Source organism: Aegilops tauschii, chromosome 2 (assembly GCF_002575655.3).
Source record: "Aegilops tauschii subsp. strangulata cultivar AL8/78 chromosome 2, Aet v6.0, whole genome shotgun sequence".
Lineage (NCBI taxonomy): Eukaryota > Viridiplantae > Streptophyta > Magnoliopsida > Poales > Poaceae > Aegilops > Aegilops tauschii.
The window spans coordinates 78,983,530-79,011,495 of NC_053036.3; the positions used below are offsets into that span (position 1 = coordinate 78,983,530).

The 27,966-nt window shown below is 53.2% G+C and overlaps 2 protein-coding genes and 1 non-coding gene across 3 annotated transcripts; 1 reads left to right on the forward strand and 2 right to left on the reverse strand.

The window, feature by feature from the left end:
* Positions 1–15,362: 15,362 nt before the first annotated feature.
* On the reverse strand, positions 15,363–17,615 carry LOC109768301 (uncharacterized). Its single transcript, XR_012201859.1, has 3 exons — positions 17,367–17,615; positions 17,150–17,277; positions 15,363–15,603 (listed from the first exon to the last, which is right to left on the reverse strand). It is a non-coding gene; the product is annotated as an uncharacterized protein (transcript).
* Positions 17,616–19,332: 1,717 nt separating this feature from the next.
* Positions 19,333–24,832, forward strand: LOC109768300 (probable membrane metalloprotease ARASP2, chloroplastic). The gene is made up of 2 exons (XM_020327029.3): positions 19,333–19,346; positions 23,174–24,832. The coding sequence occupies exons 1-2, from the start codon at positions 19,333–19,335 to the stop codon at positions 24,615–24,617; spliced, it is 1,458 nt and encodes a 485-aa protein (XP_020182618.3). The 3' UTR covers positions 24,618–24,832.
* On the reverse strand, positions 24,305–27,498 carry LOC109768299 (uncharacterized). Its single transcript, XM_020327028.4, has 3 exons — positions 26,119–27,498; positions 25,577–25,697; positions 24,305–25,108 (listed from the first exon to the last, which is right to left on the reverse strand). Exons 1-2 carry the CDS (start codon positions 27,383–27,385, stop codon positions 25,651–25,653), a joined length of 1,314 nt encoding a protein of 437 aa, XP_020182617.1. The 5' UTR covers positions 27,386–27,498; the 3' UTR covers positions 24,305–25,108; positions 25,577–25,650.
* Between the last annotated feature and the right edge of the window lie 468 nt (positions 27,499–27,966).

The window sequence follows — 27,966 nt, forward strand, 5'->3', positions numbered from 1 at the left end:
ATATTCAATTCTACTATGAATACTGGGTACTACAATTTGTATTTACGTATTTTTGTATTGAGACTTGCACTCAAAGATTATTGCCTTAAGTGCATCTTTCATTTATTATGAATAAGAAGTTTAATACCGAAAAAGGCTTTCGCCCCGCTTTATAAATAAAGCAAACCGCCAAGAGCACATACAAGGACTAGTTCAGAACACACACACCCAAGTCTCACAATAATAAATCCAGAGGTACTGCTGAGGGCACAGCTTAACAAGCCCAAAACACACGAAATAAGAGACAAGGCTCAGCCGGGGCCAAGGCCGGAGAGCAACAGACGACTAATCAGGCTCTGGTGGAGGCGGCGGTGGGGGCGGCGACAGGCGGACGGCCATCAAGCGGAGGTCGGCGATGAAGGCGGAGATGTCGTCCCGGTCCCAAGGACGGCTAAGCGGCCGCCAGAGCTGCAAGTAACCAGGCAGTTTGAAGAGGGCGTCAGTAGATCGTCGAAGAGGGGAGCGCTGAATCACAAGCTTATTGCGAATCGTCCAGAGCGTCCATGCGAGGACCCCAATCTCAAGCCACCTAATGTGGTGAGAGGACAGCGGGGAGGCATGTAGTTCGGCGAAGAGGTCGGGGAAGTTGGAGTGGCACCAATCCCCACCAACCGCCTCTCTAAAGCAGCTCCACACGAACTGAGCAGACACGCAGGAGAAGAATATGTGGTTCGAGTCTTCGGGGGTATCACAAAGGGGGCAAAGGCCAGAGCCCGGGCCATTGCGCCTGCGGACCTCAACTCCAGACGGGAGCCGACCGCGGATCCATTGCCACATGAAGATCCGGATTTTAAGGGGCAGGCAAATGGACCAAACCGTCTGAAGGGGCGGCGGGGCGGAGGAAGGGCGATAGCCGCGTACAGGGACTTGGTGGAGAATTGACCCGAAGGCTCAAGGCGCCACCGAACCTCATCCGGGCCAGCATCGACAATCGGCTCATGGAGAGCAATACAATCAAGAAGCTCATGCCAGGCGGCCACTTCCGGAGGCCCAAATGGCCTCCGGAACGCGAGGCGCCCTAAGTCAATAAGGGCCTATTGAACTGAGATTGTAGGGATGACAGCGATGGAGAAGAGGTCGGGAAAGCGGGCCGCGAAGGGGGCGTCACCCGCCCATCGGTCAAACCAGAACAAGGTCGATGCTCCCGATCCGACCGAGATGGAAGTCCCAATGCGGAGGACGGGAAGCAGTTGGATGACCGACTGCCAGAACTGGGACCCACCCGACCGTTGGCAGAAGGCCAGAGGTTGGCCACGCAAGTATTTATTCCAGATGATGTCTAACCACAGACCGCCATGCCCTTGTGAGATGCGCCAGAGCCAGCGGGAGAGGAGGGCAATGTTCATGCGCTTCGAGCACATGATTCCAAGGCCTCCTTGCTCCCGGGGCTTGCAGATGTCGGGCCAACTAACCATATGATACTTCTGCTTGTTATTGTCCCCAGCCCAATAGAAGCGAGATTGGATTTTAGCGATCTCGTGATGGAGGGTCTCGTGGAGGCTGTAGAAGCTCATAAGGAATAGGAGGAGACTAGAGAGCAAGGAGTTGATGAGAATCGTCCGGGCCGCCTTCGAGAGCCAACGACCCTGCCAAGGCTCAATGCGCGTTTGCAACTTGGTTACCGCAGGACGAAGGTCCGCCACAGTGAGCCGAGAGTCACTAATGGGCATTCCCAGGTAGGTCGTTGGGAGGGAACCTAGGCGGCAATTGAGGCGGTTCGCAATGTCAAGGGCCTCAGCCGGAGAGTAGCCCATCACCATCACATCACTCTTGTCGAAGATGATCTTAAGACCAGACATTTGTTGGAAGCAGAGGAAGAGGAATTTAAGGCTAGCGATGTCCGAATCCGAGCCTTCGACCATGGTGATGGTGTCGTCAGCGTACTGGAACAGGGAGATGCCAATGCCACCGGTCAAGTGGGGGGGTGATCCCACGAATATGACCCGCGGCCTTAGCCTTGTCCAGGATGGCCGCAAGAGCATCAACCACCATATTAAACAGGAACGGGGAGAATGGGTCACCTTGCCTCACCCCGCAGTAAGTGGGGAAGTAGGGGCCGATCTCCCCATTGATGTTGACGGCCGTGTGACCACACGAGACCATCTGCATAAGCCGCGTCACCCAACGGTCATCGAAGCCTTTCCACAGGAGAACTTCCCGAAGGAAGGGCCAGCTAACAGTATCATAGGCCTTATGGAAATCGATCTTCAGGAAGACCGCCTTGAGGTGCTTGGAGCGGACCTCATGGAGGACTTCGTGAAGGACCAGCACCCCATCCAGAATATAACGGCCTTGGATGAAAGCCGATTGGTTGGGGTGGGTAATATGGTCCGCGAGCAGAGTCACCCTATTGGTGTACCCTTTAGCCAGAATCCGGAAGATCACGTTAATCACCGTGATTGGGCGGAACTGACGAATGTCAGAGGCACCAGGAACCTTGGGGATGAGCGAGATCGTCCCGTAGTTAAGGCGCCCGAGATCGATGGACCCAACGTAGAACTTGTCGAAGATGGCCATGACCTCCGGCTTGATCACATTCCAGAAGCTCTGGAAGAACTTAACTGGAAGGCCATCCGGGCCAGGGGCCGAGGCAGGGTTCATGCCCTTGATGGCGGCCCAGACCTCGCCCTCTGAGAAGGGGGCCATAAGAGCTGCGTTCTCAGGCTCGGAAACAAGCTGGCGACCGGACCAGCAGTCAAGGGCCAGAGATAAGCCGCTCCGAGGAGCGGCTGTGAACAGGGACCTATAGAAGCCGTCGACGTGGGACCTAATGTCCCGCGGGGACTGCAGGAGGGTCGAGCAATCCCAAAGGAGAGGGATGGTGTTGCGCCTACGTCGGCCATTAGCAATGGCTTGGAAATAAGCCGTATTCGAGTATCCCTTCAGGACCCATTTCTGAGCACCACGCAAACTCCAGTAGGCCTCTTCATCGGCGTAGATGATAGAGAGCTGATCTTCCAAGTCGTAGCGGGAGAGCCACTCCTCAGGAGAAAGGCCGGTAGCATCGGCACGCAGGTCCAAGGCTTGGATCGCAGACAGTAGAGCCTTCTTACGCTCGCGGAGGTCACGCCCCAGGTTGGCGCCCCACCCCTTCATGAACTGTCGGTCTCGCTTGGCGCAGACGTGCCAAGAGTCGACAGTGGAGGGAGGGCGAGCAAGAGACTGCGAGAAGGCACGAGACTCCGACCAACGGGCGCCGACCGCGTCGATGAAGCCAGCTTGGGACAGCCAAAATGTCTCAAACCGGAAATGGGGGGAACCGGGGGGGCGTTCATCAGCGGAAGACAGAAGGAGGGGGACGTGGTCGGAGCCAATCCGAGTGATGGCCCGGAGGGAGGCAAGGGAGCAACGGAGGTCCCATTCCGGAGAAACTAGGACCCGGTCCAGGACGGACTGGGTCGGGGCAGCCTAACGGTTGGTCCAGGTGAACCTGGCACCAACCCGGTCAATCTCACGGAGGCCAAGATCAGCAATGCAATCGTTGAACATTTTCATAAGGGCAAAGTTGACGTTGGCATTGCTCTTGTCCTCCGCGAACCTAAGGAGATTAAAGTCACCCCCACAACAACCGGCAGCGACGCAGCCGACACCTTCCGGTGAAGCTCCTCGAGGAAGGAGACGGAACGGCTGTGGTCGGCGGGGCCGTAGACAATAATGACCTCCCACTTGAAGTTAAGGGAGTGTTCAAAGATCTCCATGCTAACAAAGAACTGACCCCGGTCCATACTACCCACCTCGAAGGTGGCATCCTTCACACCTAACAGGATGCCACCGGAATGGCCCGCGGTCCCACTAGAAGGGAGCCAATGCCAGGCAAACAGGTGGGAGCTCAGGCGGTCAAGCTCCGGGAGGGAGAAATCCGTACGCATGGTCTCCTAGATGGTCACAATATCAATGTGTTCGTCACGCATGTACTCGATGAGTTGGCGGCGGCGGCCATCATGGCCGAAACTGCGGATGTTCCAGAAGAGGGCATGCATCACGCAACCATTGAGGGGCTGCTTGACCCCAGGACACGAGATGCGCTTTGGGCGCGGAGAGCGGCAGTCCGAGAACGAGTACGACCCCGAAGCTCGGCGGCGGTCAGGGGGGGGGGGAATTCCACCAATCCTCCGAGGAGGGGGCGGCATAGGTTCCGCCGACTCGGACGACGAGTCGGGGGGCAAGAGCAGGGCTGCTCTAGCCGCAGCCAGCCTCCCGTCGAGGATCTCGCGGGCCCTAATGGCCTCGATCTGGGCTAAGGGGGGCCGACCTCCCCCCTAAAGATGATTGTGGAGTCGGTCGCGATCTTCACAAGGTTTCCAAGCGGCACCGACTCGAGAGCAGAGAAGGAACAAGTAGCTGCCGAGGGGGGACTGAAGGGGTACCTGGCTCCAGGTTCCGTGCAGCGGCACGAAGCTCTGCCCGCTCGCGGATGGGTAGCGCCGGGCAACCCTCCGGGCGCGCCGCGTCCAACCGAGCACTCCGGCGAGAAGCAGTCGCCGGAGAGGAGACCGAACGGGCGCGCCGAGAGAAGGCCACGACGCGTGGAGGCGGAGGTGGGGCAGCCAGGGGGTGGTCACCTGGGACACCCCGTCCAGGCCAGAGACCGCAGCAGGGAGGAGCTGAAGAGCCGGGGTCAGAGTGGAAGACGGCGATGGCATCAGTGTCTGGGATGATGGTGGTGGAGCAGAGTCGGTGACGAGAGCCGCGGCCGGAGGCGGCAGGGCGTCCGACGGGGCGACGTCGGGAGCGGCGCCGGAGGAGGGAGCAGGGGCGGCCACCACGCCCCCGGCGAGCGGTGAGGGCAGGTCCTGGATCACCGACCCCGTAGGGAGGAGAACCATGTCCAGGACCGGCCCGTCTGGAGCGGTGGAGATAGGGGAGCGTGGTGAGGAGGCGGGGCAGACGACCAAGCCCACGCTGGAGGCGTCGCTGGCGGCAGGGGACTTGGCCACCGGACCGAGGAGGGCTCGAGGAGGGGACCGGCGCGGCCTGGCACCCATGCCCCCCATCGGCCGGAGGCGAAGGCGATCGGGACTGCGACCGGGAGGGCGAGTCATCCGAACCCTCCCCGTCCTCCGACCGGCGGGAGCGGGGGCGGTGTCGGCTGTGGTAGTCCCCACCGGTCCCCGGGTTGCCGCCAGGGGGCCCATCGTCGGTGAAGCGGGGGCGGCCGACGTGGTTGGGGGCACGGGGGCGATGCGGAGGTCGTAGCCCTGGTCGTTGAAGAAAACACGGACGGTGACGTGGAGCTTGGAGGAGTCTAAGCACTTGACCTTGACCCGGACCTCCTCCTCCTTGCGGAGGGAGAGCTCGTCTACCACCACCACCTTGCCCAGGATCCTGGACATCTGGCGGATGACGAGCTCTGACCGGGCGATGTCGGGGAGACCACCCACAAGGAGCCAGGCGGTATCCAGAACAGCCACCGCAGGGGCGTCGAGGACCGGCTCGGTGATGTCGACGACAAGCTGGTTAAGGGCGAGGGTGCGTAGCCGTAACTGACGGTGTCAGGGAAGATCGCGGTGAAGATGTGGCCGGCCGTGGGAGTGACCGCCCATTCCCACTAGCGACGGTATAGGTGGTTGAGCTCGGCCTCAATCATCTCCGGGGATGCCACCCCGTCGACCACCGTAACGATCGCCTGAAGGGAGGGGGTAGGCGGGGGAAGATCTGAGACCTCAAGATGGAAGAAACCAAGCCCCTCGATGCCGTGGCCGTACATCATGAGTTCGACGTCACGGGATGATCCGGGCACAAGAGAGCGGGGTGCCCGAGGTCCGTGCAGATGTAACAGCACTGAGGGTTGGCACAGTTGACTTGCGAGTGTCCCGCCACCCCGCAGTTGAAGCACGGGGGGCGAGGGAGGTTGGAGACGGGGCCCGGGGGGCGGAGGCGCCCGAGGCCGAGGAAGGGGGGGCGGCCGGGTTGCCACGGCCCTGGCCGCGGCGCTTCTTCTTCTTGGCAGGGCCTTGGCGGCCGCGAGAGGGAGCGCCGCCCGAGGTGGCAGCCGTGGCAGGGACCGAGGGGCCGGAGGCATGGGGCGGAACATATTTTCGAGTAGCCGGCACGGAGGGAGGAGCTTGGACACGGGGGGACGGGGGGCGAGCAGCACGAGCCGGGGACGGGCTGCGGCCCCGACGAGGCACCGGAGATGGCGAGCGGCGGCGCGGCCTCCAATCCCCCGAGGTGGCAGGGCGAGGAGAGCGGGAGCGGCCCCGAGCATCGCGGCGAGCCGGGGAGCGGCGGTCGTCCCGGCGGCCCTCGCGGAGCTCGCGGAGCTCGCGGCGGAGGGCGTCGGGGGAAGGGCGAGGGGCGTCACGGCGATCCTCCGCACGCCTCTTGGGCCGGGACGTCCCGTCCTCCCAGTCGCGGGGCATGGCCGAGCGCGGCGGGGGAAGAGGAGACGCGGGGGGAGGGGGAGCGACGGCGGAGGGCGAAGCGGTCGAGGGAGGCGCGAGGGCGGGACGAGCGGAGTCGAGGGTGGCGGCGGATGGAGGGAATGAGGCGGATGGGAGGCCTCCAGGGAGCCAGACCGAGTTGCCTGGGGCAGTGGGCCTAGGGCACGGGCGCGGCCCGGGAGAAGCCATCCAGCCCAATGGGAGGGGCACGGGCCCAGAAGGGGGATAGGCCAGTTGGGCCGGCGCGCGGCCCAGAATGCCCATCCCGGGCGGGCCACAGCCCAGCAAGTGGGGGAGGCGCATCCCGTAGGGTTTCTCCCTGGGGAGCGAGACTCACCACCGCCGCCGCCGGCGAGCCAGAGGGGGAGGCCGGCCACGAACGCCGCCGGGGATGGATGACACGGAGGGACAACACGGATGAGCCGAAGGACGCGATGAAGGGGCGGAACGACGACGATCGAACGAGCGGAGCCGCGGGGGGCATGTCACAGCGAACCGCCGACGGGGCAAGGGGCAACTCCGGCGAGCAACGAGCAGCCGGTCGGCGCCAGGACGAGCTTGCGCATCCCAGCTCAGAGCGGCCGACCACGCCCCAGGCCCGGAGCCGCCGGCGGCGAGCTCCGCCTACCCGCAAGGACGCACCTTGCATCCCATACGCCCGAGACGAGCTCGAGGGCGGAGTCGGCGACTGCAGCGGCCGCGAGCCGGCGACCGAACCCCGCACGCGGGGGGCTGGGCCACCGGCCCTGCAGGGCAGAGCAGCGCGACGTGGAGCGGAGGCCTGGGGAGAGGAGGCGCCGGCCGGAGCGGGGAACAGCTCCTCGTCGGCCAAGTCCGCCTAGCGGATGCGCGGGGCCAGAGCAGGGGCGGGCGAGGGGGACAGAGGTCCGGGAGCGACGCCGGGGACCTGCGGGGCGGAGGGAGCCGGAGGAGCGGAGGGGGGCGCGGCCACCGGGGAGACGACGGAGCACGGGGAGGCGGCGGAGGCGGCCCCCAGCGCGGGCGGGGGCGGGGCGCCAGCGCAGTCGCCAGAGCCCGAGAGCGCCATCCCAAGTTAGCCTTACCGCAAACCAACCCATGCTCTTCAAGAAGTTTAATACGCCATCATCTTTAGTGGTAGGTCAGAACATTGCATTCGCAATTCATACATTCAATAAACCATCATCTCCCACGAGAAGTGATGATCATTTTATGTAGTTGCTAAACTTTTTAAACGAGGAGCCAAGTCCAAGTGATAGTAAGGTGAGATGACCAAATTCGAAAGAGGCTAATTAACTTGTAACGATAGGGTGGTTAAGGAGACACAAGGACTACTGAGGAGAAAATAAACGTGGTAGAATCATTATTGGTTGTTTGACATACCTTTTTGAATTACAACTTTTTTTCTCAAGGTATATTTTTTTGTTATCCCGTGGCAACGTACGGGCATTCGACTAGTTAAAGATAGGGGGGAACCACCGAGTCCGCGTGTTCGCCTGCATCACACCTTAGACGCGTCAGCGAGGTCCATCACCATCATGTTTATTTTAAGATTTTTTTATTAGCATGATTTTTAAAGCAGCATCGGTTATCTTATTTCAAGCAACACAGATGGGTCCGTCTGCATTCCTATGTTCACCCGTTCGGTTGATCGTCCGAGCCAACGAGCAGATAGAGAAGGAGAAGGAGAGCTTACGTGGTCAATCATTTTCCTAACAAATCTTTACACGCATCCATGAACTTTTTACACGCATTTTACAGATCTTTTCTAACTAATAAATCTCCCCTCCCCCTGAATTGTATGGGGGTGGACCCCTTCTCCCCCTATTTTCCGATGAGAAATATATCACTGGACCTAAAACTACTTGGGGATGTCAAGTTAGTCCTCGTACTATGAAAATGCACATCTATTTTCTTAAAGTTTGTCAAGCGTGTCACCGCAGTACTATATGTGCTGCATAACCTTTGATTTGCACGGGTGGCAGGTTGACCACTGCCATGTGGCAACTTTTTGCACAACTTCCCTCCTTGCGGCCTTCCTCTTTGCACAAAAGCTACGCATATGTCATCTAACCATCAAACCATCCATCCCATTCCCACAATTCTCTCATACGATCTAGTCGTTGCCATCCCTACTACGTCGTCACCGGTCTTGCTCTCCCACACAACGGGTCCGGACCCCCTCCCCGAACGGCAGCGACTACCTTCCACGAAGGGCGCGGCGCCTGCAGCGCACGTGGCAGCAAGCAAGCGGGCTGGCTCCGACCTCAATTCTCTCCTCCTTCCACCCTCGTCGTGAAAGTCTAGACAACTTTGTGCCCACTTCCTTCCTAGCCCACTCATGACATTTTGGGTGCTGAGGTGGGTTGCGGTCGTCGGAGGTGGTGAGAAGGCAAGGAAGAGGGTGTATGCAACGAGAGCCACAAAATAAAATAGATGACCTTGGGGGGGGGGGGGGGTGCAAAAAGCTGCAACATGATAGTAGTCAGCGTGCCACCCGGTCAAGTCAAAGCTGATGCGGCATGGATAGGACTGCCAGTGACTTTCGGACCCCTATATACTGTTTAGTAATATTACAATTAACTTGACATTCCTCGAATAGTTTTAAGATTTATGGTATATTTCATGTTGGGGAACGTAGTATTTAAAAAAAAATCCTACGATCACGCAAGATCTATTTAGGAGATGCATAGCAACGAGAGGGGAAAGTATGTCCGCGTACCCTCGTACGAGTCACTCAAATAGCACTAAGTTGTTAGACAACTTACTAATGTCTATGGCAGAAGATGGATCTCAGTGACTCAGTATAAGCTTGGATGGGCGCATTACATCACAGCACAAGTTCTCATCACTGTTAAGAGCATCTGCAGCCGGATATAGCAAATCCGACCCATCAAACGTCTGTGAACGCGCCCGGTCATGCCTCAAATATTCAATTCTATCGGATACCTCAAATTAGAAACCTCGAATCCATACTATTACATGCAACGTAAACCTAATCTTAAACCGAGCTCGTCCGGCTCCGCCATGCCCATGTCCGGCAGCCGGCTGCGCACCTCGGAGTGTTGCTTCGGTCACCGACAAGGTAGAGTAGGACATGTGGCACACCGGCTCACGGGACTCGAGGCGTTGTTGCCTCTCATGCTCTACTCTTTCTCATCGGAGCCTGGAACCTTGACCGTGCCGGTGGACGTGAGATCGATGATGGATCCATTGTGGGAGGAGCCAGCGATATCCACCACGACGCGGTTGCGGCGCCCGGTTGGGTGCACCATACGGGGCATCAAAGAATGCGACTCTGCCTCACCGACGTCCACCGCCGTGAGGGCTGCCGCCGGAGCCCGCGCTTGCTGTCTCGCCCAGCAGGCACGTCGTGCCATATTTGCGTCCGACGACGCCCATGCGTTCCCCTCCGCCTTGGCACGCCAACAAAGGGGTTGCACGTTCGCCACCATGTTTGGACGCTAGATGGACCACACCGTCTCTGGTGAAGCAGTGGCGACACACCTTGCGGCGGACCCATGCGCCATTTGGACGGACGTAATGGATTCCTGACTAAAGGAGTCTGAGCACTATCGTCGGGTGTCCTCCTCGCAGGAGCGGCGGAGCACAAGCCGGGCCTTAGAGCCGCGTGGGATGAGCTTGTGGTCGGCGGATCGAGAGGTGTAGGACTTGGATCCACTGCCCGCCATGCCGGAGAAGGCCGGAGATCGCCGGACAGGAACTTGGTTGGCGGAGTGGAGTAGACGGAGTGGAGTGGAGTGGCGAGGGTTTGGTCAGGGGAGCGGATGAGGTCAAATATATGTGGGATCGGGTGGGCTAGCGTGCGTCGGGTTCGATCTGACGGACACACCCTGACGCGCGCGGGCCTCCCCCTATCCGCCCCATATCGGTGCTGGTCAGCTCGGGCTTTTGAGACCGATTTGAGATGTGTATCTAAGTCAGGTTTTTTTTACCGGTCATTGACCAATCGGACCGCCCAAACGTACGAAGAGGTTTGAGGCGCCCGGTTGTAGATACTCTAAGGGCATCTCCACAAAGTGCATCGAAATGGACACACGAACACGTTTGAACGTGTCATCAGACAACGAATCGGGGACGGACATCTAACCTTTTGCACGAAATGTCCGTGCGCATTTCAAAACTAAATTTTAAAAACTGAACTTAAACTACGCTAGGTATCGAACGGTGACCTTGTAGGCATGCACTCCAAGGCTGTCGGCACCTCCGCGGTCGTCCGCACTGTCATCGTCGTTGCTGCCCCTATTGTCGCCGTCGTCCTTCCAACAGCGGACGACCGTCAAGGATTCGCGACAACCATGATCAGTGGCCGCCGTGCGCTGGTGGCGTAGCCAACCGACGTCACGCAGACGATTGGCCACGTCCGGCTTGAGGTGATGGTCGGGCGCATACTCCAGTGATCCAGTCCACGCCGCCCGCCCTTGGCCTTTGGCCTTGTCATTGCCAGCTATTGAAAGGGCGTGGTCAGACTTGGCCAACCCTATCTTGTAGAGTTAGTCGCTGATCCAGCGGTGGTCCTGGACGATCTTTGGCCCGGGGTAAGGCGAGGCCAGGTCGGCACACACCCAGTTGAGCACTGCTATACACACGCCGCACATGGCAAATGTTGAACAACGCGCCACGTTGGGCCGCTCCCGGCGCTCCTCCTCGGTTGTTGCCTTTTCGTCTGCCATCCTGGCGCGTGATGACGAGGCGTCACCGCCGCGACCGAGGTGGTGACAGACACGGCCACGCGCGTTGGTGATCGTCGAGAGGGCTTCCCCTTCTTGACGGCGGCGGGGCGAGAGGGCGCCTCCGTCTTGACGCGACGTTGCGACGAGGACATCGGCTCCTCTTTGACGCGGTGGCACAGCGGCGAGGACGGCGCCAGACAGAGATCAAACATCGATCGCGCGAGGAGCAGTTGAGCTATCGCGCGCACTCCTCTTTGGTTCGTGCGGCATCGGCGAGGAGGAGCGCCTGCTGCTGCCTCGTCGTCCGAGGAGAGCACCACCTCCTCGGTCTTTATCGTTGATGCCATGGAGCCCAACGGGCCCGGGAACCGTGGGCGATGACGCATGATCTGAAGCTCCTCGTAGATCCTCCTGTCGGCAGGGACTTGGCCATGGCGGCGATGAGCAGTAAGGAGAGGACCGGAAAGGAGAGGAGAGGCGAGGTAGCGGTGTAGAGGTGATGGGCTATAGTTTGCCGATGCGGTGTCGCTTCATGCAAGCGCAGTGGCCGGAGTAGGCTTCTTGGTCATCGCGTTCGCCTTGAAGCGGCTCTGATCAGCTGTCCGGTCACGTCAGTCTGACCGGCATGGATGTGAGTAGGTGGAAGGCCAGTTGTGTTGGCTCTGAGAGGCAATGAATGCGCGATGAGACCTCTGGACCGAAGCGCGCGACGAGGGTTTTCAAATGGGAAGGGGTGACGATGATTTCCCGAGTTAGAATGCTTGGTCTGGCGCGCGATGGGCAAACTTCCCCGACTTTGCTTCCAATTTGCAAGAACTTGGCCATGCCGGCCGATCGCGCACGTTTGATGGACGGTGCTGGAGAGCACAAAGTATCCGGACCGCACAGTCGAGACATTTACGGACAATTTGATTAATAGCCTTGGAGATGCCTTTGCGAGAGATTCTAAGTGTCACAGGAGCACCTAAGCTCAAGTGCTCGAGCGCAAACTTAGCCATGGATCTAAGATCCAATGTCAAAGAACACACAAGTGAATAGTATCAATTTTTGTGACACTATTCATGCTGAATTTGTCATTTTTTCTTGTGTTTTTAGGAAAAAAAAATCAAATGTTAGTAAAAAAAAGTTATCAAATGTTAGCAAGAGAGCTACCAAATCCATTACTTAGAAAGAACACCCCAAACAAGGAATGCATCGCCTAAAGAAGAAATAAAAGGAGCAACTCGGTTTATTGAGGAAAACCAGACGAAAACCTATACAACGGCTAGCAAGACTAAGCCTAAGGCACCACAAATCCACAACACATACAAAGCGTTGGAAGGCCAACACCGTACAACACACCCGACCAAGCACTCGAGTACCTACACTGCTACCAAAGTACACACCAAAGCCGGTACCCGCAACGATACAGGCGTCCTTAATGAAAAGACATGCTAATGGGGATTTCCCGCGACATTTGATCAACCTTAATGATCGACCGCTACCGGACGACTTTGTCAACCAATATAAGAGCATCTCCAGCCGTTGCCCCCCCCCCAGGACGCATAAAAATCGCCCCCTGGGGGCGAGCCGGCGATTCGTTCGGCGCTGGGGGCGGTTTTGCGCCCAGTCGTCGCCCCCAGTCGCCGATTTTGGCCCACTTTTGAAGCCCCATTTCGGCGAAAAAGGCCCATATGGGCGAGAATAGGCCCATATTCGGCGTGGTTCGCCGTGGCTCGGCGTTCAATTATCAACATAAATATATTTTTATCACATATTTCATCACAGAAAATTCAAATACTAAAACAAAATAGTTCAACAACAAATAGTTCAATACAAATTATATAGTTCAACAAATAAAAACTCATATTTCATCACACGTCGCGCCCAGTGTCGCCCTTGAGCCTCCATAGGTGCTCTATCAGATCTTGCTGCAGTTGATGATGCACCTGTGGGTCTCGAATCTCCTGACGCATACTGAGGTAGGCAGTCCAGGTTGCCGGTAGCTGGTGATCAACTTGGGCAAGAGGACCCTGCCTGTGGTATGGTTCAGTGTCAAACACTGGCTCTTCCTGCTCGCTCTCAATGATCATGTTGTGCAAGATGACACAGCAGGTCATGATCTCCCACATTTGATCTTTCGATCAGGTCTGAGCGGGAGCTCCGTATGCAAGCATCCTCATCGCTGTCATGCATTTCTGAATGGAGGTGAATCCAAGTTTGCCGGTGCAATCCATCTTGCATTTGAAGTAGTTGTCGAACTTCCGGATGGAATTCACAATCCTGAGGAAAAGCTTTCTGCTCATCCGATAACGGCGTCGAAATGTTCTGTCGCCATGAAGTGGAGCATCGGCGAAGTAGTCGGAGTAGAGCATGCAGTAGCCTTCGAGACGATGCCGGTTCTTTGCTTTCACCCGCCCAGGCGCCGAGCCACCTCGCCGCGGCTTTTCATTGCTCGCCGGCAGCTGGGCGAGGGCGGCGAGCACCATGAGATGCTCTTCTTCCTGGACGTCGGCCTCGGCTTCCTCCTCCAGCAGCGCGGCGAGCACTTCCTCGTCATCCGAGTCCATCGCCGAGGCAGGCAAATCGCCGAACACTTTGCGCGCGGTGGGCGTGCACCCGCCGCTAAACTGCCCCTCCGCGGCCGAAAACGCCCAGCTGGTGTCGGAGGGGCTGCCGCGGCGAACCTCTGCTATTTTTCCAGCGGGGAATGGCTATCTACCGGTGAAGGGCGGCGGGGCGGCGCCGGGATATACCTAGTGGCGGCCGAGAGCGCGGGGGGTGGGAGGCGAGTCGGGGAAGAAAATCTTGACTTTTCACCTGACGGCGTGGGCCAGCCGCGCTTTTCCCTTGCGCCGGAGCCCCCAAGCGCCCCCCAGCGCGCCGGGTTCGGCCTGCGGCCGCCGGGCGGAAAAAAGGGCCGAACCGGCGCTTTTCGTCGTCCTGGGGGCGCGACTGGGCCTTTTTTTTGCGTCGGCGCCGAAAAAGTCGCCTGGGGGGCCTGTTGGGGGCGCGGCTGGAGATGCTCTAATGATGCGGAAGATAGAATGCTGGATCGGCACAGAAAAAAAAAGAGAACGCGCTGGCGCATATCCGTTCTCTTTACCCTAAATCTTCTAATGAAGCGTCCGAAATAGTGTAATGAAAAAAGAAGTGCTTCTAATCATTGCTATTTGACTTGGACCTGTTCTAAAAAAGTCGAGGTATTTCAAATTGTTTGTTGACACGAACAAAGTAAGGGAAAACCTCTAAAAGAATTTCCATATTGACCTTGGACATATAAGAGTTCCGAATCGAATCTCTTTAAAAAGAGGATCTTTTGTCTCATGGTAGCCTGCTCGGTTCTCCGGGACGGAAGACATCTCTAACTCGTACATATATGGATGGGTTTTCTACCTCAGAAAGGGATGAAACTGAGCAGCAGAGATTGCTAAAATAGCAAAGGGGGTCCGTTGCATTATCTTTGCTACCACAAGCATATCCATGAACATCGATGACACTAGAGAGAAACGATATATCCGATGGATTGAACATATGCCACTCCGATCCCACAAGATTGGCTGACGAATGTGGGAGGTGCTCCTCTTGTCCCCTCGAAGATGTCATGCTAGCCACCGTCGACCATCTTCACGAGCCCTGAGTCCCTCTGACTAAATCCCACTCAAGAGAATGCCCCCAAGGGGGAGAACGATGCTAGAGCCAACAACGCCATCAACGTCTGATCCGAAAGACCGAATCTAGGGTTTCCCCGAAGCATGATGAGAAAGGTGGGGGCTGCAACATCAATGCCTTCAACCACACGTGCCCAAATCCATGACCCGGCCAGGCCATCCAGCCCATAACCTCCCCGACGCGCAAGCACGTCACCACTCACCACACCATGCCCCTGCGCAGCTCAAAACCACGTCAAGGGCCATCCACGCCTCGGATAAGCCGGAGTCTCCACACGCATAGCAAGTACAAGGAGAAAGGCAAGCACAAAAGGTCCTTTGCGCTGATCTCTTGCAGCATGGAAGATGGATCTCCAAGTGTAGGTTGCTTGGATACGCTGCGTCAAATCACAAGAGGGGGAAAGGACAAGCACCAAAATGAAACGTTCTACAAGAAAATAAAGTCTAAGTTCAACAGGAATTGGAGTTTGGTGGTGAAAAACTGAAAATAATCTGACTAAAGTTATACCGTAACGCTAAGACGAAAAATGGCAAAACAATACGGCCCCAGAAATGAACTCAACATTATTTCTTACGCGCCACCAAATTCTGTTATAATCCTGCAGACACTTAATACATACCAAAATCCCTGAACAGAGCCAGAAGAAAGGCAGATTAAAAACGTAGCTCAAATTCAGTGGGAGAGGTCCTTAGTAGCTACCATCAGTCACACCAGACTCCCACAACAAGAGATCATTCATCTACAAATAGAAACCAACAGTCTAAGCTCCAGCTCTTCAACTCACATCATAAAAGTTACTGGCGAAAATAAACAGGGCGTCTCTTCATCCCAGACCTCCGTCCTCACCCATCATAAGTCTATAGAGATATAAAATGTGTCAAACAAATATTTTTGGCTAGAAAAAAAAAAGCATACATGGTATTATTGCGGCTAACAATCATCGTACGATTCCCAGGTAATAAGCTAAGGATGTTAATTTGCATTATCAGGCAAAACATCACACGGATCCAAGTTACAGGATTTGCTCAGCCATGTGCATTTGATAAAGCAAAAGAAATACGAGTGGTAAAAAAATAGCATGCATCTTCATCCGTGACCTCCATCCTCACTGATCTCAATGATCTACAGAGATATAAATTGGGTCAAAGAAACAACTTTTTGGCTACAAGGAAAAAACTTACATAATATTATTGCGGTTAACAATCATTGTATCTTAAATAAGCTAAGGACGCAAATTTGCATGGTCGGGCCAAACATCAAGGATAGCAATTACAGGATTCATACAGCCATGGTCATAGATGTCTTTGTTTGCAACAACAAAAAAGCATCTTCATCTTGCATTCTTGCTCAAACAGTGGGAGGAAGATTGATAGAATATATGCTATCATGGATACTAGTCCTACTTAAAATCTGGCCAGACATGAATATTAGTGGTGACTGGATTTAGTCTGCTACATCCACCTAGATATTTTCACAGGTCGTCATTGCCAGCTGGGTTGTCAATACAAAAAAAGAGTGACCCTTTTGCCTCTGCTTTGTAATTAATCATGACGTGTATATTAAAATTACAGAAGCAAACCATCAAAAACTACGCTTATAGAGTTTTTCAAGAAACCAAAGGGAAACTTCTGTGAAGCTAATAGCCTTTGGCATGGTCCAACAGTCAGCAATTACAACTATACATAGTTTCAATTGTCTCTACTCGCAAAGTTTTTGTTCTGGCATAATAAAGAAAATAATGGCAGCTTCGAGTAACATGTCTTGCAACAGTAAAAGAAACAATAACGCGTCTCTAATTTTTTTTACATCTAATTGATTTAAGGTTTCTATTGTTCTTATTTCACTTTAATGAAAGTGAAGTCTGTTGTCAGAAAGTGCGACCACTTAATGCATCTAACTGATTTAACTTGTGAATACAGTAAATTTGACGCCACATATGCAAATACTTTCTCTTAAGAACAATATATGGGTGCACTTCTTATCCGCAAACAACTAAAGCAATGTCAGTTCCCCAGAAATTAGTAATGATTTCCAGGTTGAGTTACATTGCAGCTCCTATTTATGCATGGGAGGTTTGGACCAGTGACTAAATAGATCAAGATTATCACTAAACCATACTTCCATTGTGGGGACACATGTCTTTATAGTTCTGCCTAACAACGCTAGCTGTCAGCATTTGACCATGACGATAATCTAATAAACACAAATTGTTTTGGTCTCTCTTTACCCATGCATGAATGCAGATATATTACGAATGAACGGACGTGACTTGGAATTCGGTGGATACTTAGCAAATGCAGACCACTCTCCATGGCAAATAGCACATATACGAACAAAGCGGTTTCATAGGTGAAGTGAAGTAATCAAACATTGCAGGAACAGTAAGATGAGGGGAAAATTCACCTTCGGAGATCCAGCAGGAACCAACGCGAGCCGGGGCGGCGAGGAGCGACGTCATGAGCGCCGAAGCCGTCGCGCTGTGCATGGGCATCAGCGACTCCAAGCAGGCGCTGCTCATCTCCAGCGGCGACCTCCATGTACCATAAACGCAAGCACCAAAAATTTCATCTAGATCGAAAATACAGGAGAAGAATCCCGAAAAGAAGAGCTCGCGTCGTACCTTAGGGCGAGGCGGGCGCGGGGAGGAGAGGAGAGGAGCCGCCTCGAGGGGGTTGCCGGCCCGGAGCGGGAGGCGGCCCTGGCGGCCGCGCCGCGGAGGGAGGAGGTGGCGGATCCGGATCGGAGGAAGGATCTCGCGGCGGCGGCGGCCATTGCTGCGGCGCGGCACGGGGAGGGCGAGGGGCTAAAAACCCTTGGAATGGATGGGAAAATCAGTGTAGCCGCAGTGTGGCTAGATGAAGGCGGATGGGGTCGGCCCATTTTCTCCGTGGAAGCTGAGTGCGGTTTCTTCTCTCCATTCCGTGGGACGGCCCATTACTGGTCTAGAGTGCTACAAAATCCGGAACCATGCCACCACCACTCAAAAAAGACTGAAAAAAAAAACTCAAAAGAGAAAAGACGCCAATGTTCAGTGAACGGTCGCTAGGGGAGATGGCATTTGCGAACATTTCGCCTGGCATTTTCTTTCCAGAATGCATGTCATCTTTTTTAGAGGCGCATAGCAGTTTCTGTTAGGAAGAAAAAAAATGTGACAAGAACGGCCAGAAAACTGTCATAAAAAAATGTTTGCTATGACCTATAACTGTCAGGCAAACCCGTTCGTTTGTCATCTAGCCCCTAGAGCGACCGGTCGCAGTTAGCTTTCCCGGAAAAAGAAGGCAATCAGGCCACCTCATTCGCCTTGTCAAAAATTCTAATGGTCTCTTTGCATCATAGGATTTTCCGATTTTAATAGGAATTTTGAAGAATTTGAATAAGCCCTTTAGGTCGCAAGATTAGGACTAACAAAATTCTATGAAATTCGTTCCCCCCTTATTCTGTAGGAATCTTAATGTACGCTCAAACCTCATTTTTTTCTGTTGAGAAGTCCAATGCACTTTTACTTATCTCTCGTTACCTCTCTTCTCAATACTGTAAGACGTTTCAATCATACTCTATTCCTATATTTTCAAAGCCATGCAATGCAAAGAGGCTCTTAAAACACCTTTCCAACATATTTATTTTGTAAGGGAAGAGAGGTCATGTTATATCAGCGGGTTCCAGAAGAACACTCGTTACATATGATCAAGGAAATATGGCGTGGAACATCATTCTAATTTTTAAGGATCATATCCCTGTATGTTCTAGTGAATCTAACAAGCTTATGGGCGATGGCATTACTCTCTCTTTGAATCGACAACATAACACACTCCTCAAATCTTTCCATCTGCTCTGGAGCATCAATGTAGGTGACAAAAGTAGGTACATCTTGTCACTGAGTCTGCAGCACGGCCTACCTCGCACGGCATAGGCCCGCCACATAAGTTTCAGATTCTTCAGGTGCCGTTAGGCAATCTACATCAAATGGACATACGACATCACTATTCCGGACGATTGCACCCACCACTACCTTATCTAGTAGCAAGTAGGAACCCTCCTCCCCCGGAAAGGCAAATACCGAGACTGAGACGGTACTGGGAGTCTTCATTCTCTAGCCCCACCCCCTCCCAGCTTAATCCGGATTGTTTCCTGCCAATCGGTGTCCTACTCTCACCTGATAGCCAAGGGAGCATAGGCTATTTACCCTTGTTGTTCGAGTCATCACGGAGATCATGCATGATCCCTTCCTAGTAATTCTGCAAGAATGTGACCAAACACACAAGAGAGGCCATCAACTATTAATAGAAACAAGTACTCCCGTCGTTCACAAATATAAGATGTTCTAACTTTTTTGTGAATCAAATGTATATAGACATGTTTTAGTGTGTTTGTTCACTCATTTTAGTCCGCATGTAGTCCAAATATCCTAAACATCTTATATTTGTGAATGGGAGGAGTACATGCCAGACGTATCTCCTTGTCAAAGTCCTCTCAATGGCTAGTTCTGTGTGTGCAAATTTGAGCCATTGAACCGGACGACATATCTCACCTGCCACACACAACTCATAATCCATGACTTCCACCTTTGACTGAATCCCCCTTTCAAAATGGATGGAACTGGGTGCTATCACAGTTGTTTTCATATTTTTTGCGGAAATAGATTCGAATACAGAAACTCCGGAAATGAATACGGAAATAGATACTACCGGAAACAAACACGGAGCGAATACGACACGAACACGACAGCAGAAGCATGTGTTCACCGGAACTTAAAAAACCTTGAACAATAGGGAAAACCACAAGAAAACCAACATGCTTAATCAATTGTTAACATGACTACAAAATATTATGGTGATTATATTATAAGATATGCATTTGTGCATATTTTATTCATCTTAGGTAACATAAACACATTTGTGGTATTCACAAAGACAAGCTTCATATATAAGCAAAGCACAGTGCATCAGGTAACCCACAAACAAGTAAAACACATTGTAACATCACACAATAATCAGCGAAGGGGGATTTTTAGGTCCGACCTCCATTGCGACTACAATCAGGGCTAGCTTCCTTATACGGTACTACAATTTGGGCCAGAGATGCGTCATTCTACTCATTATTTAATTGTGTGATGTTTGATGGTTGGGCTACAAAACGGCCATTCGCCCATAGTAGAAATGGAAAATTCCATATTCACGGAAAATGAAATGTTTGTTCCGCCGAAAAATGTTGTTCCATTTTTGTTTCCATTTATGCATAAAAAAAATTTGGTTTCCATTTTCATTTTACAAATTTCCACTTTCTATCCATATTTCCTCTCTGTTTCCTTTTTCCTACCAGAAAAGCGGAAAGTTTCCGTTCCGTTTCCATCCCTATGGCCAGGTCACTTATGAACACAGTGAGTAGTGAATGCATTCTTGATATGCTTAATTTTATGAAAACACTCAAAAGTGATGATTGCATGATCTATTATTAGCCTTCCTGCTTTGTGCCTCAGGAATGAGCACATAGAGGTAGGGCCGAAGATGGTTGATGAGATATTTAGAGACCACCTTCTATAGCACGTTGTATGTGCCGATGGGACGACAATATTTCAAGTATTCATGATTCTTTCCATTTGAATGAGCACAATCACCATATCACTCGCGCCTTCCGGCATAACACTATCCTCAAAACATTCCATGACCCCTATGATAACATCCTCTTTCACACTGCTCCGATTCTTTGGAAGAAATTACCAGGAAGCCGTCAGGGCCTAGTGCCTTGATGGGTTCGTTTTGGAAGAATGCATAGCTCATCTCTTCCTTCGGGAACTCCTGGCGGAGTCCCTCATTCGCCATCAACTCTATCACTTTCATAGGGCACATGTCAAGAAGATCATTTGGTCTATTTTCATTATCTCAATTGCTGGAAACACGTGGGCATCTCTTCCAAAGTTTGTGTTCTTTCCACCAAATTCCTTCATTAGCTTTTAAATTCCATTTTCACCAGTCTCTAGCTTACTTTGCGTTGAAAAAACCCAATGTTCTAATCTCCTTCTCCTAGCTACAATTCATGGGGTCACTGCCTCCACATTATTTCTTCTCTGAGGAGGCATTCATCTAGCTCCTTTGACACTTTACATAAAGCAGTATCATGCCCACCAAACGGGGGAGGGGAGAATCCCACAACTAGCCCAATTGCATGTGAAACTTGTTGACTTCGTGGTGATTGAGCCAGTCTGCAATTTTTCGGCACAACGACTCACTGAGAGAGGAGGAGATGGGAGGGGAGGAGGCGGCGAGGAGGAGATGGGATGGGCGCGAAGGCTAGGGCTTGTGTGATGGGGACGCCTCACCGTCGGGCTTTTATAGCCGGGGATATAGCTACGTGTCCATCCGAACAGACGCCTTCTGAATGGGGGGGGGGGTGGCCATCATTAATGGCTCCTTGGTTACTAGTGTTGTCGTGCCACTTACTAGTTGTTAGCCGGGACATAAATATGCGTCTACGGGTGGCGTCACACTTCAAACCTGACCATCGCGCGAGGAGGAAGAAGTTGAAACTTTCTTCCCACGTTGTCGGTTTGTTTATCGAGCAAGCTCCATATTGGCCTCCCCAACATCCAAATATGGATATTATGAGGTCGGTTGTGGAGCGAACTTCATAAATTATATCGATCAGCACCCATATGACGACTCTGCTAGAGTGCTATTTTGGCATAAGATCGCCATATTGGTATTTATTATTCCAATCGGGGACATATGATGACTCTGCTAGAGCTTCTCTAAACGGACACGTGGTTTCATTGAAGTCACCTATCATCATCCAGATTCATACGCAAGCGGCCTGATCCGCACAACCGTGCCTGTCACAAAACGAAACTCAACCATAAATTAAGCATCTCTTTAAGCTTCGTTACAGGTACAAGGATAAGTGAGTTTTGTATGCATCCATATGTAAATGTTTTTTCCACACGCGAGTATCAGAGCTCGATCATAAATTAAGCATGTCCTTAGGTTTCTTAATAAATGCATTCAAAATTGTGGTTAAGTTTAAGCTTGAATATACGATGTCCTATGTCCAACTCTAATAATTAAAAATCGTAACTATGGCCAAATCTAATAATTAAAAATCATAACTACAATGCTTAACTCGATCTGTAAGCGTGATGTACAATTTGTTACATGGCATGATATGTAAAACTCAACTTGTTATGTAAAAGAAACAAAGTAGTGAAAAGGTGCCTTCTGCTGGAGGGCTTGCTCCTGTCCAAAACTGTATCCCTTGAAAAGCCTCCTTGTGTCTTACTCCTCAATTTGAGGAGTGAAAAAAAACCAGTTCCTAACCGAACTCTTAAAACTTAACTCTCTAATTTTTTTGCACATAATACATAACACAATTAGATGGTCTATCACATCCTAAAACACAAATTTAAACTACTCAATTACATAACTAAACAAAAGATTGCACATTATACATAGCATAATTAGATGTTTTATCACTAGATAGCATAATTAAACAAATTTAAACTACTTGTCATCACCGCCACAGGCGCAGAACATGTCAAAGTTATCCGAGTCTAAGGAGATAGAGACCACCCCCATTGGAGGGGCCAGCCTCATTGTCATTGTTAGCAGGTCGAGTTGATTACATTCCTCGTCGGAGGGCTTGACCAATATCTAGACCTACATCATGCCATTCTCCTTAGACTTGAACCACGCCTGGTTCTTGACGATGATATGTGAATTCTTCACGACGAGCTCAACCATATAGGCCTTGTCGTTGCGCTTGGCCTGGAGTTGGTCGACGACCATACGTTTTGCTTCTCCTTGGCACAGGGAGGCCATTCTAACAGGAGGCTCGACGAAGTCCAGAGAGCGCCTGCCGACGAGGAAGTTAAGTTTCTCCCGGTTCTCGAAGTAGTGGACCAATATCATATCATACGCGCGCGCCGCCTGCTCCGTGGTGACGAATGTGTTGAGCCATCGATTTCCCAGTGTATCCATATTTCAGATCTCTGCCGCCCAATGGCCCACAACCGCTGCCGCCCGCCGCAGTGCTTCAAAGGCGGTCGGTATGACATGGACCTGAAGGAGGCGGTGGCGGTGGGCGCTCGGGGTGGCTGCGCGGACCCGTTACGGACGAAACGCGGCTCTGTGGTGGCCTTCCCCGTCGACAAGCTCGCGACTAGATGCGGCGATTTAAGCAACGATGGCCGACGGCGATTGAATCTTAGTGGGGCGGGGGGAGGAGGAGGCAGAGGGGTGTCGTTGAGCATGCGTGGTGGTTGGCGGGGGCAAGGATAACGGTGTCAGCATGAAGTCAAGCGAGGGAGAAAGGCGGCCGCATGAGGAAGGGTAGTCTTCCACTGAGAAGTTGTTTCCACTGCTCAAAATTGAAGCGTTTCCTAACACTTTTGAGAATTCGATTAGATCTGATTTAACTCTTAAAAACGAATCTTGTAAGTAGTTTAACACAGTTCACTCAATCACCATGTAACACAGGCTCGCTGAGCAAAACTCCTCATAATGCTGTGGCCGCGGTCAGTCGCCCGCCTGCATCAACCCACACCACACAGCCATGGCCAACAAACCGGCCACACCTCCAAGCTCCCAAGGATGCCAAATTATCCACTTCCTCCCCTCTCACCATGATTATCTCCAAGCCACCACTCCGCCCCTGTTTCCACTCCCCCTCCCTCGCCGCCGGCCCGCTCCGCCGCCACCGCCACCCCCACCCCCACCTCGCCAACAAGCCCTTCTCCGTCGCCGTCGCCGTCGCGGCCTCCCCGTCCGACCTCCTCGCCAGCGTCCAGTCCGTGGCGTCCGCCGCGTCGGTCCTCGCGTCCATCGTGCTCGTCCACGAGTCCGGCCACTTCGTCGCCGCCACCTCCCGGGGCATCCACGTCTCCCAGTTCTCCATCGGCTTCGGCCCCGCGCTCGCCAGCTTCCGCCTCGGCGCCGTCGAGTACGCGCTCCGGGCCATCCCGCTCGGCGGCTACGTCGGCTTCCCCGACGACGACCCCGAGTCCGGCTTCGCGCCCGACGACCCCGACCTCCTCCGCAACCGCCCGGTCCCGGACCGCCTCCTCGTCGTCTCCGCGGGGGTCATCGCCAACCTCATCTTCGCCTTCCTCATCATCTACGCCCAGGCGGTCACCGTCGGCGTCCCCGTCCAGGCGCTGCTCTCCGGCGTCCTCGTCCCCGACGTCGTGCCCGGCTCCGCCGCCGCGCGCTCCGGGCTGCTCGCCGGCGATGTCATCCTCGCCGTCCCCGGCGCCGCGCCGGACCCGTCCGTGCCGGCCCTGGTCGACCTCATCAAATCCAGCCCCAACAAGAAGGTCCTCCTCAAGGTGTCAAGAGCCGGGCCTGCGGCCGGGGACAAGCAGCAGTTCCTCGACCTCACCGTCGTGCCGGACACGAGCGTCGACGGGACGGGGCGCATCGGCGTGCAGCTCTCGCCCAACTACCGGGCCACGCGCGTGCACCCAAGGAACGCGTCCGAGGCCACCGTCCTCGCCGTGCGCGAGTTCAGGGCGCTGGGCGGGGCGGTGCTCGACGGGCTCCGGCAGACGTTCCTCAACTTCTCGCAGACGGCGGAGAAGGTGTCGGGCCCGGTGGCCATAATCGCCGTCGGCGCGGAGGTGGCGAGGTCGAGCGCCGACGGGCTGTTCCAGTTCGCGGCGATCATCAACCTCAACCTCGCGGCGATCAACCTGCTGCCGCTGCCGGCGTTGGACGGCGGGACGCTGGCGCTGATCCTTCTGGAGGCGGCCCGCGGCGGGCAGAAGATCCCACGTGAGATCGAGCGGAGGATAATGTCGTCGGGGATATTGCTGGTGCTCATGGTCAGCATGTTCCTCATTGTGCGCGACACGCTCAACCTAGACTTCATCAAACAGAATATGTAGATTCTTTTAAGTCCGAGAGAACATTTTGCGGTAAATCTGTTCCTGTTTGTAAGACGAAGCCATGCACGTATGTATCTCTTGCACAAATTCTTACAAAAAGCAACGGAGATAGTAGAACCGATTTGCAACCATGTATACACTCTGCCTCAAGCCATACTCTGACTCTAGTCACATTGCGTATCTGATATGAAGGAACAGAGGTTTTAGACGACTGAAATTGCCTAATTCTGGTTCGATTTGCGAAACAAATTTGCTAGATTATCACAACTATTCTCTCAAAACATATGAAAACAAGCACCGAGCTGCACAACGCTCAGCACCGCAAACAAGCCTGAAAAGAAAAGCCTACATCTCCACAGATGTCTGATACTGCTAATACCAGAACCTGATGACTCCAGTACATAATGCTTCAAGTTGCTGCTCAATAACTCAGACGTCTAGATTTCATCTCCCAGCGGCATCAATATCAGAACTGGAGGCCTTCGTCGCATCTGAGCCAACATTAAGAAAAATAGCAGGTGCTTTTAGCAATATAGTCTTATTATTACAAAGATGCTAAGAAATGCAATCAATTGGGAAGGGCAATGAAATAGAAAAAGCAAGGGGTTCAAGAGAATTACTAGAAAAGGAGAAAATCGCAAGTTGCTGCTCTATGTTACTATTACTTGAGCTCGAAGTTGCTGCTCTATGCTCGAAGTTGCTGCTCTATAACTCGCAAGGTACAAGGCAAAATAACGCAAAATAACTTCAAAGCAAGTAGCTAATACAAACCAAAATCCAGCATGATAGAACATTCTGGTGCTGCTTTGTTCTATTCTTACGATAGTCTCAAAATAATGACGAGTATATCCCAAAGATGAGAAACATATACTTCTTGATCTCCCAAGTGCTACAGGTTTTGAACTGCATGGATAACAGCTTGCTAAAATAATTATAATGACATAGCACACTACTAATACCTGCATAAGGAAAGCCTGATGGTTCCAGTACATAATGCTCCAAGTTGCTGCTCTATACCTCAGAAATCAAGGTTTCATCTCCCAGCGGCATCGATATCAGAATTGGAGGCGTTCGTCACATCTGAACCAACATTAAGAAAAATACTGGGTGTTTTCAGAAATATAATATTATTAGAAAGATACTACGAAATGCAATCAATTGGGAATGACAATGACCATACAAGCATGCAAGTTACAAGGCAAAATAATTAACTTCAAAGAAAGTAGCTAATACAAGCCCAAATCCAGCATAACAGAACATTATGGTCCTGCTTTGCTTTATTCTTACGATAGTCTCAGTATAATGACGAGTATATCCCCAAGATGAGAAACATATACTTCTTGATGTCCTAAGTTCCACAGCTTTTCAATTGCATGGATAACAGCTTGCTAAAACAATTATTACTGACATAGCACACTAGTAATACCTGCATAATATATAAATATGGCAAAGTCCTATAGAGTGCAAAGTACAAGTATGCAAATACTGAGAGCAGGGTTACCATGTTGAAGAGATGGTGGAGACAAGGATGGTGGGAAACCGGCAAACAAATGAGAACCTATGTTGCTGAACTGAGATGTCAAGAACCACTCAAGCTGTAAAGTCCTTAGATCCAGAGTTAAAACTTCCGAGTCTATCACTTCTGCCGAAGGGTCTCTGCAATACCCAGGTTCCGGAATCCATTGTATGAGTAAGTATCCCCCAGCTACACCCACGAGCATATAGCGATAGTTTACGGGTAAACTGAACCTTCCTTGTGACAGCCACTGGTTTGCACCACCTCCATCATTTTGCAACACAGCATACCTGAGTTCAGGTGTCAGATACTCATTGATAAACAAACCAAGCCTTCCTTCCCCTGCCTCCAGAATGGCAACCTGTGTATTCCTGGTGCGAGGTGGGAGATTGACAGCAGAGAAATCCATGCTGCGTGTGTCGAGCATGATCAACTTGTTTTTGTTCGCCGGATAAAACGCCCAACAGAAGTATCCGTGTGCATAGTGGCGCATTCGCGGCCACAAGGACGACTCTGGCTTGATGACTGGAGCCGGGTTGTCCAATCCTGCGAGCAAACTGACCCAATTGTCAAGTGTAACAGCACGCCACTGTCCATCACCTGAACCTGAAGAGAAGATGAGGAGGACCAGCCTAGCTGTGCAGCGCGCCAAGCAAATAACCCTGAATGAAATGCCCTCCTCATCCTCGGCGGCCGGAGGAGCCAGGAAGGGCTCGAAATGCCCCATGTCCGACTGCTGCGCTAAAGCGGCGAGGTCGTCGGGGATGGCAGGCAGTAGGGTGTAGCGCCGGTACAGAGGATCACAGACGGCCAGGTCCCTGGCCAAGTCGCGGCAACAGAATTTGCTCCCCTCTGGGACGCCGGAGAGGAGGACGCGGCCGTCCCGCAGGTCACGGACGTGCCAGCGCTCGGCGGAGGGGAGGAAGGAGCACGAGAAGTCGGCGGCGCGAGAGCCGGCGAAAGTGCTCGCCGCCGCGGCGGATGGGTGCGGCGGCTGGGCCAGCTGCAGCAGCGGCAGGTACCGGTGGGATCGGTGAGAAACGATGCCTAGGAGAGGCGGCGGCTGGCGGGCGCGGAAGCGGCGGAGGAAGCGGTGGTCGGTGACCAGGCGGCGGAAGGAGACCCAGGCAATGGAGGCGCGGGCGAGGTCAGCGGCCGCGGGGAGGCGGAGGAGGACTTCCTCGAGAAGCTCCTCGGGTAGGGTGAGCAGCGTCGTCGGCGGGGCTTCGGGACGGCCAGGTGTCGACGCCATTGGGATCTGGAGTGGGGGATAGGGTTTCTCTCGCTCTAGCACGGAGGAATATTTCACTCGCCGCCGAAGACGACACTAGACTAGAGAACGAATGAACGGAGACCAAACGTGCCGTTTGATCTAGTCGAGAAGAGGAGTAAATTGCAATAAAACCATCCTAACCATCGTCTTACAATGCAAAAAGGGAATAGCTAGGAGCCATTCGACCGAAATTTCTTTTCTCACAGTTAATCAATCTGAACTGTTAGATAAAAAACGAACTGTTTTAGATTACGTCTTCTTCCTTCAATAGTTTTCTTCCTGAAAAACAAATCGCCGCCCCCTGTGCTCTTGTTCCTCCAACCGCCTGCTGCCATTGGCCGGGCCGCCTGCTTCCACCCCCTGCGGTCGGCGGCACTCCCGCGCCAGCCTCGCCGCCTCGCCCTCCCCCCAACCTCTCACCACCTCCGTGATGTAGCCACTCCCGGCCATCCTTCTAAACCGGTGGGCCCCTTGAAATTCTCCGGCAAACCTGCACCACCCCCACCCCTAAGATAGACAAGGGGGCAGCTGCTAGCCTACTACCCCCTGGTGCACCCCTT

Bases quoted from the DNA above. Each gene is read 5' to 3' on its own strand.
- LOC109768299 (XM_020327028.4), bottom strand. From the start codon at position 27,385: ATGGCGTCGACACCTGGCCGTCCCGAAGCCCCGCCGACGACGCTGCTC. The intron at 25,698-26,118 runs GTAACCCTGCTC...ATGTTGGTTCAG, and splicing joins TCCACCATCTCTTCAACATG to ATGTGACGAACGCCTCCAAT.